This window comes from Culex quinquefasciatus, chromosome 3 (assembly GCF_015732765.1).
Source record: "Culex quinquefasciatus strain JHB chromosome 3, VPISU_Cqui_1.0_pri_paternal, whole genome shotgun sequence".
In the NCBI taxonomy this organism is placed as follows: Eukaryota; Metazoa; Arthropoda; class Insecta; order Diptera; family Culicidae; genus Culex; species Culex quinquefasciatus.
Genome location: NC_051863.1, coordinates 20,730,043 through 20,743,358, shown reverse-complemented (window position 1 = coordinate 20,743,358; position 13,316 = coordinate 20,730,043). Strand labels below are relative to the sequence as shown.

The window sequence follows — 13,316 nt, the reverse complement described above, 5'->3', positions numbered from 1 at the left end:
TTATATGGACAGCTGCCAAATTTGTATTGATAATTATATCGACAAACTAATGATGCAAAATGGTTTCTTTGAGCAAACAGAAAGCACCAAAAAAGTTTCAGCCGGACTGAAAAATACAAACATTAAAATTGATGAAAAAAAAACGATTTCGAAGAGAATTGCTCACATTCCAAAAAGTAAATCAGACGGATTTTGGGAAATGTTGTTTTCAGAATGTTGAAAACTAAAGGAGCCATTACACTACCGCAAACAAACTCGCACTTTTTCGTGTTTGACAGTTTGCCAAACTCGCAAACAAGGCAAAATGTAACCCAGGCTGACGTTTGTACAAACAAATCCAGGCAAACTGGTAAACTGTCAAAAAGTGTGAGTTTGTTTGTTTGTTTGTTTGCCGTAGTGTAACAGCTTTCTTAAGAATATATTCACAAGGACTGAATAACTTAACTTTACTGTGCGTAAATCCCTAATACTAGATCGATTGGACGAAAACCCAAGCAGCCAGATCGAAAACGTTTTCCTTTTTTTGTGTTTTTTTTTTTTTTTGGGAGAAGTTACTTTCCGTTATTGCGCATTTTTTTGATAAATTCGGTAAAATAACATTGAAGTTTTGAGTGTTCCAGGGAATCGCAAAAATGGCTTACATGCTCAAAATTAGACAGCTTATCTGTCCATGTTCGAGCCAGAAGCAATAAAATCTATTTGAGTTTAATAAAAATACGATTTAATAAGCAGTTTGCTTCGCTTCGCGAGGAGACGGTGATCTTAGTGGATCGCAGACTGGATTTCGTCATGTTACGTGATGATTGTCTAAGCCCAAGTTGCCTAGGAATTGTTAAAAAAATACGATAATATAAGCAGTTAAAAACAATGTTAGTCATTTTGTTTTTTTTCTAAAAGAAAGCTTTATTCAAATACAAATTGACTTTAAGAAACATTATGTCAAACAAACAATGGAATAGACAACATTTAAACTTAAATTTAAACAAGTGTACCTTATGTCACACAAACACTGCAAAGTCTTAAATTGTTGTAACATAAACTATGTTTAACTGGATGGAAAACGCTTAGTTTTTTTAGCTAACATTTATTATGTTCGATAGAGTCTTCTGTAACTACACGTTATTTGCCTTGTGTGGGGTTTAAATTTTTAAGGTCACTACCAATTTGCTACGAGATCAAATCGATTTCTGGAAAATGTCAAGATTTGGAATGCTTCTGGCTTCTTTGCACTTTCCACCTATAATACCAAGTTATAATACCTTCATACCGATCACTTCCGATTTAAGCGTTATTATTTTAGCAAAGCTTTTTATTTGAAATGGTTATCATCATCTTCATATCACTGCCGCATTAGCATGGGGAAAGTACTGTGTGTGTTCCATCCACCGCAACGAACCCCTCTTAGACCAGATAGTTGGCCTCGTTGGAATCGAGCAGCATGTGCTTCAGGCCACCATCGCTGAGGTGCATATTCTCGCGCCGGTAATGGTACGGAACGGCCGACGACGGATTTTTCCCTCCATTGGCCGCCGCGGTCGCACCGGTGGCGGTTCCCGGCGATGGGTACGGAATGGCCACGACGGCCACCTCGCGCAGCTTGGTCATGTGCACCAGATTCTTGTAGAACATTCGAACGACCAGCCAGACGACAACGTTGAACGCCACCATCACGGCACAGAATCCCCCTGCAAGGTAGGCAACGTTAGTGATCGCAGTAGGCGCGCTACTGGAATGGATACTTACAGTACTGCCACTTGCCGATCACGCAGTAGGCCATCTTGTTGTACCCGACGGCGATCATGACGGAGGCGGAGATAAGCGTGCCGAAAAAGTCCACCACCATCCACGGGATGAAGAACTCGTGCCGGTTGCGGAGCGTTCCGATGAGCAAACCCAGGCAGCTCAGGACGTAGATGGTCGCGAGGGTGGTGCCGATGTAGAGCATGCACAGAGTTACTGGGGGAAAATAGAAGTTTTGTTTTTTGATGATTAATTGATTCACTTTTCATGAAGGTGGTCATTTCTCCCCGAATTCAGGAAATGTAAATTATTTCTATTTTTTATTTGATTTAAACTTTGTGGAGGCCTTCCCTGTGACCAAAGAAGCCATTATGTGCCATTGTTCACCCATACAAAGTTATGGAAGCTGTCCATTTGATTTGGTGTCTTCGGTAAAGATGTACACACTTAGATTTTTTTACCGAATTCGGTAAAGTTTACCAAATTTGCTGAACAGTTCGATAAACTGAAAATTACCGAATTCGGTAAAAACTTACCGAAATTTGGTAATATTTTGTTCATTTTGATAGATGGTTTACCGATCTAAACTTTACCAAATTCGGTAAAAAATCTAAATGTGTGGGTATTGATGAGGACTATTCAGAGAAAAAATAATGAGGAAAAAAATGTTGCCGATTTCATTCAATATTCAATACTTGGCGCTTTTGAAATGTTAGAAGTCATTCCAAAATCTCAAAGTATTTTGCTCAAAAAATCAAAAAAAACACAAATCTTTGATTTTTTAACATTGAAGCTTGGACTATTAGTTGCTGAGACATTTTAAGCAAATCTCTTAAATTTTGCATATCCACTTTTTTTATTTTTTGTATAAAAAATGTCTTTCAAAAAATTCTCCCTAAAATTTTGGGGGCTGTCCATAGGAAAGTGCTATGATGACATTCAAAAATCTGTAACTCGAAAAAAGATGTTATGATCGATTTGTTGTCTTGGGGAAAGTTGTTGGTGTTGGTGGCCTGTTCAGAAAAAATAGTTACACTCAAAACAAAATTTACCCATTATCACAAAAACTTTATTTTGACAAACATTACATTGTTTCAGTAGACTGCAAGTGCCAACTTTTGTTTTAGGCCAAATTATGATTTTTTGAATTTTTTAATTTGTTTTTAGAAAATACCGAAATTGCACACAAAAATAACCGAAAAATCACTTTTAGATGTGGAATTTAATCCTAAATAGCAAATTACTCTTGCAAAAATTATGATAAATTGCACCGTTTTTAAGTTTTAACCAAATCATGCTTAATTTAATTAATTTTTATTTTCAAAAAAATCAAAAATCAAATTATTCGCTCTACAGCATTGCCTTGGCGTTCCCGATTACGGGATTCCTACTCGAAACTTGATGTCCGAAGGCTTGATTGTTGAGGCAATTGCAAACCTCTTTTTACACCTAAGCTTCCATCCACCCCGGGATTCGAACTGACGACCTTTGGATTGTGAGTCCAACTGCCTACCAGCGACTCCACCGAGGCAGGACCCAGGGAGACGACTCCTACACCTGGACTGAGCTATCGACCTAACCTCTAGGTTAGACCGGGGCCAACATTTACTTCCCCATTCGACGGAAGGCGTGATCAGACAAATCAGACATCCTTGTCCAACATGACAAAAATAAATTCGAGCTTAGGAAATTTTCTAAAAATTGTTTATTATAGGCATTGTTGATCCGACCTTTGGTTGCTCATAAAAGGCCTTGCAAAGAATGAAAATTACCAAAAAAGAGATTTTCTAAGTTCTATAAATTTTTCAATCAATTATTTTTCAATCGATGATATCTTGTAAACCATTGATCAATTTTTCAATATTGAAATATGTCACTTGTGTGTTTTTTTAGCCTCTTGATTTTTTTTCAGATTTTTTAAATCACGAATAACTTTTTAATAGGGCCAAATAATTTGATTTAAGCTCTTTTGAAATATAATTCTTGATTTAAAAAAGCTGGATATATTTTTTTGAGTTGAGAGAATTTCACACAAGTTTCACTTTTTAACATTTAAAATCTGTTCAATGGTTCCAATGGTATCGTCGGTTGAAAATTGAGGGTTAATTGAGTAGGAATCTAACAAACTTATTATTGGTCATTTTCAATCTTTGCAAAACTAGCAACCAAAGGTCGGATCAGCAATGTCCAAAAAAAAAGGAAATTCAAGAGAATATTTGTTTTAATGCTGGACAAAAATGAGTACATTTTTTAAAATAAAAATAGTAGTTTAGTTGCAAAAAGAAGATATTTTCAGCACGAGTCGTGCATTTATCCAACATGGTTCACCGAGTTGGATGAGTACAACGAGTGCTAAAAAATTCAAGTTTTGCAACGAATTCCATCAATTTTGTTTTTGTCACCCTTTGAGTGGAAGTCAAATGTTCATGTACTTTGTTAAATAAAAATTGTGGCCAATTAAATCAAAAAATGTTGGAAAGTATTACTTTTCAGTGCTGAAAAGTAGACCTTTTAGCATTTATTTTGAAAAGTGTTACTATTAGATTGTTATTTTTAGTACAGAAAAGTAGGCTTTTTCATCGTTCAAGAATGACAGGAAAAATAAGTAATTTCACGAAGGAATGGGACCACCCCAACGAGATTCGAAAATTGTCCAAATTTACGTTTTCCCATGTAATTTTGCCCGCTGAATCTGAATCTGCCCTCAGATTTGAGCCAAATTGTCAACAACTCGATTTTTGGTTATATTTTGGGTTAAAATGATAATTTCTCATTTCTACAATTTTGGAATTTCGTTAGGGTGATCCCGTATGGTTTTCCCTTGAAAATTAGACTTGTTCAAATGAAAATATCTCAAGTTTGAAGAAAAACACCTCTGAGATTTTTAGTTCTGGATCTCCTCTTTCAAATGCAACCTGGCGCTAGCTTTTTTTCGAGATATTTAAGTTTTAAATTTGCATCTTTTTTACCTTAAAATGGGTGTAACTTTTGACTAGAGCGTCCAATTTCCCGGGGTTACAAATTTCCCGGGAAACGGGAAATTTTCAGCCAATTTCCCGGGAAATCCCGGGAATTCCCGGGAAATTTTAAATTTATTGAAAATTGACCTGATCTTGGTTTTAATTAATATTATGCAACAAAATTGTATAGGACATCAACTTTAGTGGTTAAAATAAGTGTGAAGATCAATTATCAGCTTGACTGCATGTAAAAAATCATTCAGCTACGAGAAAATGTATACTTTTTCTAATTTGAAAAGCTCCAATCTCAGGTTTTTTGAGGAATATTTATTATCAAAGTGTTTAAACTGTGAGTAAAATGAGTCCATAATCCATAATCATAAAATTTCTTTCAAACTTGCCTCTGAGACCAGTTTGTTGAAATGAGAAAAAAAATGCAGAAATTATGTTTTTCATGACAAATACTGGTTTCAGCTCTTGAACAAATTATAAAGCTTTTTAGTGTTGGTTTTACTTCAAACAACCCAATGTTTTCAAATATTTGAAGCAAGCTTTGAATATATTTTTGCATTTTTCGAGAACCTCTTAAGCACTACAAAGTAATTTTTAAATGATTATTTTTTGTATTATTATGCCACATTATTAAATTAAACGATAAATTAGCATCATTCCACAAATAGTCTTCCATTTTTTCACATTTAACCCTCTAACACTTGTAGTTGCACCAATGGTCCAAAATTATTTTATTTCAAATTGTAATTTCTTTAATACTAGGTATTAAACCAACTGAATTAATTCTTCTTGCACAAATTTAATTTTTATCTCATTTGATCATGGTAAACAAAAACGTATAAAAATCTCATTTTCATTTGGAGGTTAGGAGTTAATATTGTTGTGATGAAATAACATCAATCTGTAAAAAGCTTACCTAATTTTAATAATTTAATACTCATTAAGCAAGATCTATTTCCAGTAGCTTCAGAAATTAATATTACCCTGAAATAAATCCTGATATATAAACCAAACAATAAATTTAATTGAACAAAATCATGTTGAGTTTATCATTTTTTTTCAGAGCATTTTCATGAAAATGGTTCCAAAAATTTAAGAAAATGTATACTTTCGCTTGAATTTCGGGAATTCCCGGGAAATTTACAAATTTCCCGGGAAACGGGAAATATTTTTTTTCGGGAAATCCCGGGAATTCCCGGGAATTTTTTTTCCCGGGACGGGAAATTGGACGCTCTACTTTTGACCCTTAAGTCCAAATTGGCAAGTCAAAAGAATAAAAATGTTCATTCCCTGAGGCTTTCTATAAATTTGGTCGTAGAAGGCGTAGATTACGAGATAAAATGTTGATGTCTTGGACAAAGTTGATTGAATTAGTAAGCTCAACAACTTTCTAGAAGACGGAAAAATCCTAAAAATATTCCTGAAAGGTTAGATTTTCAAAACCACCCTAAACGTGAACCACCCTTATTTTCAACCAAACCAAAAGTTGCCCCTTTCCATGGCTATAACTCAAAACAGTGCACTTTATCAAAATTTTACAATAGTAGTTTATGTAACAAGTTGCAAAAAGTAGATTTTTCAGCACGAGTCGTTTGTTACCGAGGTGTGCCGAGTTTGGATAGATACGACAAGTAGAGCCGAAACAGCCTTAATGGTCTGAAAGTCTCTCTAATAAATAATAAAAAAAAAAGATACGACAAGTGATGAAAAATCAGGTTTTGCAACGAGTCGCAAACAACATTTCTCCTCTCTATTGCAAAAAAACACCATTGTATTTAGTCAATTCTCCAGCATTTCAAAATGAGTTTGAAAAGTATAACTTTTCAACACAAGTGCTGAAAAGTCCAACTTTATAGCATTCATTTGAGCCGTTGTATGGAATAGTATAACTTTTCGATTCTGTTTTTTTTTTTTTTTTTTTTGAAGAAAAGTAGGCCGTTCTAGAATGACAGGTAAAGTAATTAGATTCACAGCTCCAAATTCGAAATTAACTCATTAACATTGAAAAAACAAACGTTCATGTGAGACAATTGTATTGCTGTACTTATGTTATAGATATGGCCAGCATGACAAGGAATTGGATAATAGAAATACAAAAAAGTCCGCGACATTTTAATTGTGGCCAATTCAGAACTTGCTACGTTTTCTTAACAACAGTAGCTTTTTCAAGGAAGGACGATACGTCACAAAATTGTGATAAATCTTCCACACATTTGCCAAAAACCTTCTTTTTCATCAACCAGCAGAGGTTATCAATAAAACAGCAAAATTTCTGAATCTGCAAAGAATTTACCCAGATCAGCAGAGATAATTTAGCAAAATGTCCTAAAAATTAGGGAAAATTCAAGTAAAATACAATTTATATCAAATAGCAAACGCTAGCCCCTGCTTGGTATGCAACCCGCACGTGACAAACGTGCCTTTTTAGCCCCAAACGAAAAAAAAAACGGAAATCAATTTCCCCCTGCACTTCCTTACCGGACGCCAGGTTGGCCGCCGACTTGAAGCGCATCTGGTTCATGGTTTCGCCTTTGGCATTGGTCGGAATGTAAACATACTCCTCGCGTTCCTTCTGGTCGGCAATGTCCGCCCCCAGAATGGTGCTCATCTCCTCGGCGTGGGCCAACCCGAGCAGCATGATAAACAGCAGGACATGGGCGACGAGCTTTTTTTTTTATTTTTGAAGGAGAAATTATATTATTCAAAAAAAAAAGACATTAAATTGCAATTAGTGAACTGACGTACCACTTTGTAGATGGCAATCAGGATGGAGGAGATCCGGAGGTACTTGGGCGAAACGGGCACCAGCACCATTTGCCTAACTTTATCGATCAAACGCATTTTCACTGCCTCGCAAAAGCCTTGCAAAAGTTTCGGTCAAGGTTTTTCGTACGCTCTTTGTGCGAACTTTAACAGGAATTTGGTACTCCTTAATTTGTCGACTTGTGACGGTTTCAACTAACTCAAACCTGGAAATTTGATATTAGCCCTAATTTTCAGACTATTTTTCCTTAAAATTTATCGAGGAAGCAAAACTAAACACACACTCCGGGTCTACATTCTGGCGTGAGGGAAAACCTGACAATGAATGGGCCGTTCCGTGTTTGGCGGAGCAAACTTGCGGGGTTCATGAAGAAGCGAAACCGATTCTGCGCCGTAAGCATGTAAATAAACCTTTCTGGGAAAGGTTGGTAACCGAACTGTGCGGGCAGTGGGAAAGCATGGTCGAAGTTGAAGATGTCGAATAGCGTATTCGTCCCTATTTTGGGCCTAGTACCTATTTTGGGTCTACCAAACTTAATTCAACGAAATTGAGCATTTCACCAAATCTGGCAGGAATCTGCCACTTGATAATGATACGTGCAGTTATTATCTTTATTTTGGTGGGCAAGAATAATTTACATTTGGCTCTTGAATTAGAAATAAAGCAATAAGAATAGCACTCTTCACGTTTGTCTTGGCAAATCGCTAATTGCCCATTAGGTCGAAAATTTTCACCACTTTTGCTTACCGCTTGTTGACACTCAGCGTCACGGCTTTCATCGCTCAGCACACGAATGAGAGCCGTCTCCCGAATCTCCAACCACCGGCAATATGTTTTTTTTTGGTGGGTTGCACAATCCCGTTGCAAAAACAATCACTAAACTGCCACCAAATCAATAAAATAACTGATTAAAGACTTCGTCCATTTCGGAGAGAATGGCTCTATATTCAGTCCATTTGACACTTCTACAAATTGTGACAGTGTGTGTGCGCTTTTCACAAGTTACAGTCTTTCTTGCATATTACGGGCTTATTGTTTGGCTACGCCACAACTGTTTAATTATGTTTAAAACTCGTAAAGAATTATATAAATCATGACCAAGCTAATTATGCACCTAATGCAAGTGAAATCAATCATTCTAATGTTGATTTGTGGCTTAAAACATCACAATGATTTAGCAGGTTTGTCGACCGATTTTATGCGGCTGTACAGTACGAGCTGGGGCTGAACCGTACGTCAAAAAAGTTCGCCACGTGCTTCAAGATTTCAACCAATCAGAAGGTAGGCCGAAAATATGCCCAAAGAAGGTCGTATGCTAGTAGCAATATCCCCAAAAAAGGGACAAAAAATGTTTTAGTTTCTTGGGCTTTTACAGAAATTTAAAGTATTTTTGCCAAAAATGTGTTTAAGAAAAACCAACTTATTCATGTAATACAAGCAAGGCTGCCTAATAGCAGCCTTTGAGAATACATCAAATAAAAAGTGCGCTCGGCTTAGTAGGTCCAAAATAGGGACAAATATTCAGGTTGAAATTTATGCATTTGTAAATATTCAAACTAAAAAGTGACGAACTGTCACTTTTTACACGGGACTCACCCTTACTATCAAACCAAACGTTTGAAAATGTGTGTTTGAGATCCGTGTAAAGAGAGTGTCAAACTAAAAAGTGAACCCGTTCGTTTGACAACAATTGGTGTCTAACCATCGGGGTTTCAGTGTATTGAGTGAATTGGGTCCTAAAATGAAGCTTAGATTGCTGATGTTATTGTTTACAGTGAAAAAGCTTATTTTTCTGAGTACAATGACCCGATGTACCACAAAGAGTTTTAAATGAATTTGTAAATCAATTTTACCCTCGCGATCCTTTTTGACAAAAAAAGTCCTACTTGCAGCTCTTTCCAAGGGGATCACAGTTGATCCATCAAAAAATGTTGTCTTGTCAACTTTTGTTTTGCATATTAAAATAAAAAAGTGATCAGAAATGGTTTTTTAATCGTCGTACAAAAAAATACATAGGGCTTTTTTTTGAAAAATGTTACTTTTCGATACAAGTGCTGAAAAGTACAACTTTTCAGCATTCATTTTATGCTATTGAAAGGTATTAATTTTCTATTTTGTCTTTTTTTATAGAGAATTCTAGGTCGTTTCATCGCTTGAGAATGACAGGAAAAGTAAGCGATTTCACGACGGAATTGCAAACAGATATTTTTTTTTGCAATTGGGTCCTTAAATTAAGCTGAAATTGCTGATATTATTGTTCACAACCTGGGTGCTGGTTCGCAAAACGGCCTCAATTTTGAAGTGTCGATGTTATCGATCATTAAAAAAACGCCTTTTTTCAAGAATGAAAAATTTGTTGGCAAAAAAGTTGTAAAAAGTAGAAGGGGAGATCGTCATTTTTTTTAAATTATGAATGGAAGTTGAAAAAAAACCTCTTCTAACCGATCGAAACTTGAAAACACACATTAAATGAAACACAAACAACTGATTATAAAACAGCTCATTTACCAGTAAAAAAGTCATGCTTGTGCTTGAACCGCTTCCTAATTTGTAGACGTAAACAGAGTGGGATCATTCTAAGATCACGTTACGCATTCGCTCTATTCATCACCCAGTACACAACGATAAATAAATAGTAGTTTATGCAACAAGTTGCAAAAAAAGGATTTTTTCAGCACGAGTCGTACATTTATCCAACGAGGTTCACCGAGTTGGATAAATACGAAGAGTGCTGAAAAAATCAAGTTTTGCAACGAGTTCCATACAATTTTTTTTGCAATTCCAAAAAACACACACTGAGTGAAATTTTATGTAAAATTTTCATTTTTTTGTCAATAAATCGTTTAAATAAAAAAAAAATGTTGAAAAGTGTCACTTTTCAAAACAAGTGCTGAAAAGTTCAACTTTTCAGCACCCATTTGAGTGCTGAAAAGTGTTACTTTTCAGCATTTATTTTGAAAAGTGTTGCTATTCGATTCTGTTATTTTTGGTACAGAAAAGTAGGCTATTTCGTCGTTCAAGAATGACAGAAAAAGTAAGTAGTTTCACGACGGAATTGCAAAAATGGGATTTTTATCAAATCAAACTTCGCTGCCTTTCTTGACAGAAAAGGTCCTACTTGATAGCTCTTTCCAAGTGGACCATAGTTGATCCATCGTAAAAAGTAAATTGTAGTTTTTAGTTTTTAGTTTTTAGTTTTTAGTTTTTAGTTTTTAGTTTTTAGTTTTTAGTTTTTAGTTTTTAGTTTTTAGTTTTTAGTTTTTAGTTTTTAGTTTTTAGTTTTTAGTTTTTAGTTTTTAGTTTTTAGTTTTTAGTTTTTAGTTTTTAGTTTTTAGTTTTTAGTTTTTAGTTTTTAGTTTTAGTTTTTAGTTTTTAGTTTTAGTTTTTAGTTTTTAGTTTTTAGTTTTAGTTTTTAGTTTTTAGTTTTAGTTTTTAGTTTTTAGTTTTTAGTTTTTAGTTTTTAGTTTTTAGTTTTTAGTTTTTAGTTTTAGTTTTTAGTTTTAGTTTTAGTTTTTAGTTTTAGTTTTTAGTTTTAGTTTTAGTTTTTAGTTTTTAGTTTTTAGTTTTTAGTTTTAGTTTTAGTTTTAGTTTTTAGTTTTTAGTTTTTAGTTTTTAGTTTTAGTTTTTAGTTTTTAGTTTTTAGTTTTTAGTTTTTAGTTTTAGTTTTTAGTTTTAGTTTTTAGTTTTTAGTTTTTAGTTTTTAGTTTTTAGTTTTTAGTTTTAGTTTTAGTTTTTAGTTTTTAGTTTTTAGTTTTTAGTTTTTAGTTTTTAGTTTTTAGTTTTTAGTTTTTAGTTTTTAGTTTTTAGTTTTTAGTTTTTAGTTTTAGTTTTTAGTTTTAGTTTTTAGTTTTAGTTTTTAGTTTTTAGTTTTTAGTTTTTAGTTTTTAGTTTTTAGTTTTTAGTTTTAGTTTTTAGTTTTTAGTTTTTAGTTTTTAGTTTTAGTTTTTAGTTTTAGTTTTTAGTTTTAGTTTTAGTTTTTAGTTTTAGTTTTTAGTTTTTAGTTTTAGTTTTTAGTTTTAGTTTTTAGTTTTTAGTTTTAGTTTTAGTTTTTAGTTTTTAGTTTTTAGTTTTTAGTTTTAGTTTTTAGTTTTAGTTTTTAGTTTTTAGTTTTTAGTTTTTAGTTTTAGTTTTAGTTTTAGTTTTAGTTTTAGTTTTTAGTTTTTAGTTTTTAGTTTTTAGTTTTTAGTTTTAGTTTTTAGTTTTTAGTTTTTAGTTTTTAGTTTTAGTTTTTAGTTTTTAGTTTTTAGTTTTTAGTTTTTAGTTTTAGTTTTTAGTTTTTAGTTTTAGTTTTTAGTTTTTAGTTTTAGTTTTTAGTTTTTAGTTTTAGTTTTTAGTTTTTAGTTTTAGTTTTAGTTTTAGTTTTAGTTTTTAGTTTTTAGTTTTTAGTTTTTAGTTTTTAGTTTTAGTTTTTAGTTTTTAGTTTTAGTTTTAGTTTTTAGTTTTTAGTTTTTAGTTTTAGTTTTTAGTTTTTAGTTTTTAGTTTTTAGTTTTTAGTTTTAGTTTTTAGTTTTAGTTTTTAGTTTTAGTTTTTAGTTTTTAGTTTTTAGTTTTAGTTTTTAGTTTTTAGTTTTTAGTTTTAGTTTTTAGTTTTTAGTTTTAGTTTTTAGTTTTTAGTTTTTAGTTTTTAGTTTTTAGTTTTTAGTTTTTAGTTTTTAGTTTTAGTTTTTAGTTTTTAGTTTTTAGTTTTTAGTTTTTAGTTTTTAGTTTTAGTTTTAGTTTTTAGTTTTTAGTTTTAGTTTTTAGTTTTTAGTTTTTAGTTTTAGTTTTTAGTTTTAGTTTTAGTTTTTAGTTTTTAGTTTTTAGTTTTTAGTTTTTAGTTTTAGTTTTTAGTTTTTAGTTTTAGTTTTTAGTTTTTAGTTTTTAGTTTTTAGTTTTTAGTTTTTAGTTTTAGTTTTTAGTTTTTAGTTTTTAGTTTTTAGTTTTTAGTTTTAGTTTTTAGTTTTAGTTTTTAGTTTTAGTTTTTAGTTTTTAGTTTTTAGTTTTAGTTTTTAGTTTTTAGTTTTTAGTTTTTAGTTTTAGTTTTTAGTTTTTAGTTTTAGTTTTTAGTTTTTAGTTTTAGTTTTAGTTTTTAGTTTTTAGTTTTTAGTTTTTAGTTTTAGTTTTTAGTTTTTAGTTTTTAGTTTTTAGTTTTAGTTTTAGTTTTTAGTTTTTAGTTTTTAGTTTTTAGTTTTTAGTTTTTAGTTTTTAGTTTTTAGTTTTTAGTTTTTAGTTTTTAGTTTTAGTTTTAGTTTTTAGTTTTTAGTTTTAGTTTTTAGTTTTAGTTTTTAGTTTTTAGTTTTAGTTTTTAGTTTTTAGTTTTTAGTTTTTAGTTTTAGTTTTAGTTTTTAGTTTTTAGTTTTTAGTTTTAGTTTTTAGTTTTTAGTTTTAGTTTTAGTTTTTAGTTTTTAGTTTTTAGTTTTAGTTTTTAGTTTTAGTTTTTAGTTTTTAGTTTTTAGTTTTTAGTTTTTAGTTTTTAGTTTTTAGTTTTTAGTTTTTAGTTTTTAGTTTTAGTTTTTAGTTTTAGTTTTTAGTTTTTAGTTTTTAGTTTTTAGTTTTTAGTTTTTAGTTTTAGTTTTTAGTTTTTAGTTTTTAGTTTTAGTTTTTAGTTTTTAGTTTTAGTTTTTAGTTTTAGTTTTTAGTTTTTAGTTTTAGTTTTTAGTTTTTAGTTTTTAGTTTTAGTTTTTAGTTTTTAGTTTTTAGTTTTAGTTTTTAGTTTTTAGTTTTAGTTTTTAGTTTTTAGTTTTTAGTTTTAGTTTTTAGTTTTTAGTTTTTAGTTTTAGTTTTAGTTTTAGTTTTTAGTTTTTAGTTTTTAGTTTTTAGTTTTTAGTTTTTAGTTTTTAGTTTTTAGTTTTAGTTTTTAG

At 31.5% G+C, this 13,316-nt stretch overlaps 1 protein-coding gene across 1 annotated transcript; it reads right to left on the bottom strand.

Annotated features, from left to right (window-relative positions):
* Positions 1-1,068: 1,068 nt before the first annotated feature.
* Positions 1,069-7,821, bottom strand: LOC6033055. The gene is made up of 4 exons (XM_038265169.1): positions 7,458-7,821; positions 7,191-7,377; positions 1,744-1,956; positions 1,069-1,685 (listed from the first exon to the last, which is right to left on the bottom strand). The coding sequence occupies exons 1-4, from the start codon at positions 7,551-7,553 to the stop codon at positions 1,402-1,404; spliced, it is 780 nt and encodes a 259-aa protein (XP_038121097.1). The 5' UTR covers positions 7,554-7,821; the 3' UTR covers positions 1,069-1,401.
* Positions 7,822-13,316: the final 5,495 nt, after the last annotated feature.

Bases quoted from the DNA above. Each gene is read 5' to 3' on its own strand.
- LOC6033055 (XM_038265169.1), bottom strand. From the start codon at position 7,553: ATGCGTTTGATCGATAAAGTTAGGCAAATGGTGCTGGTGCCCGTTTCG. The intron at 7,378-7,457 runs GTACGTCAGTTC...TAAAAAAAAAAG, and splicing joins TGATTGCCATCTACAAAGTG to CTCGTCGCCCATGTCCTGCT. The intron at 1,686-1,743 runs GTAAGTATCCAT...CCTACCTTGCAG, and splicing joins GATCGGCAAGTGGCAGTACT to GGGGATTCTGTGCCGTGATG.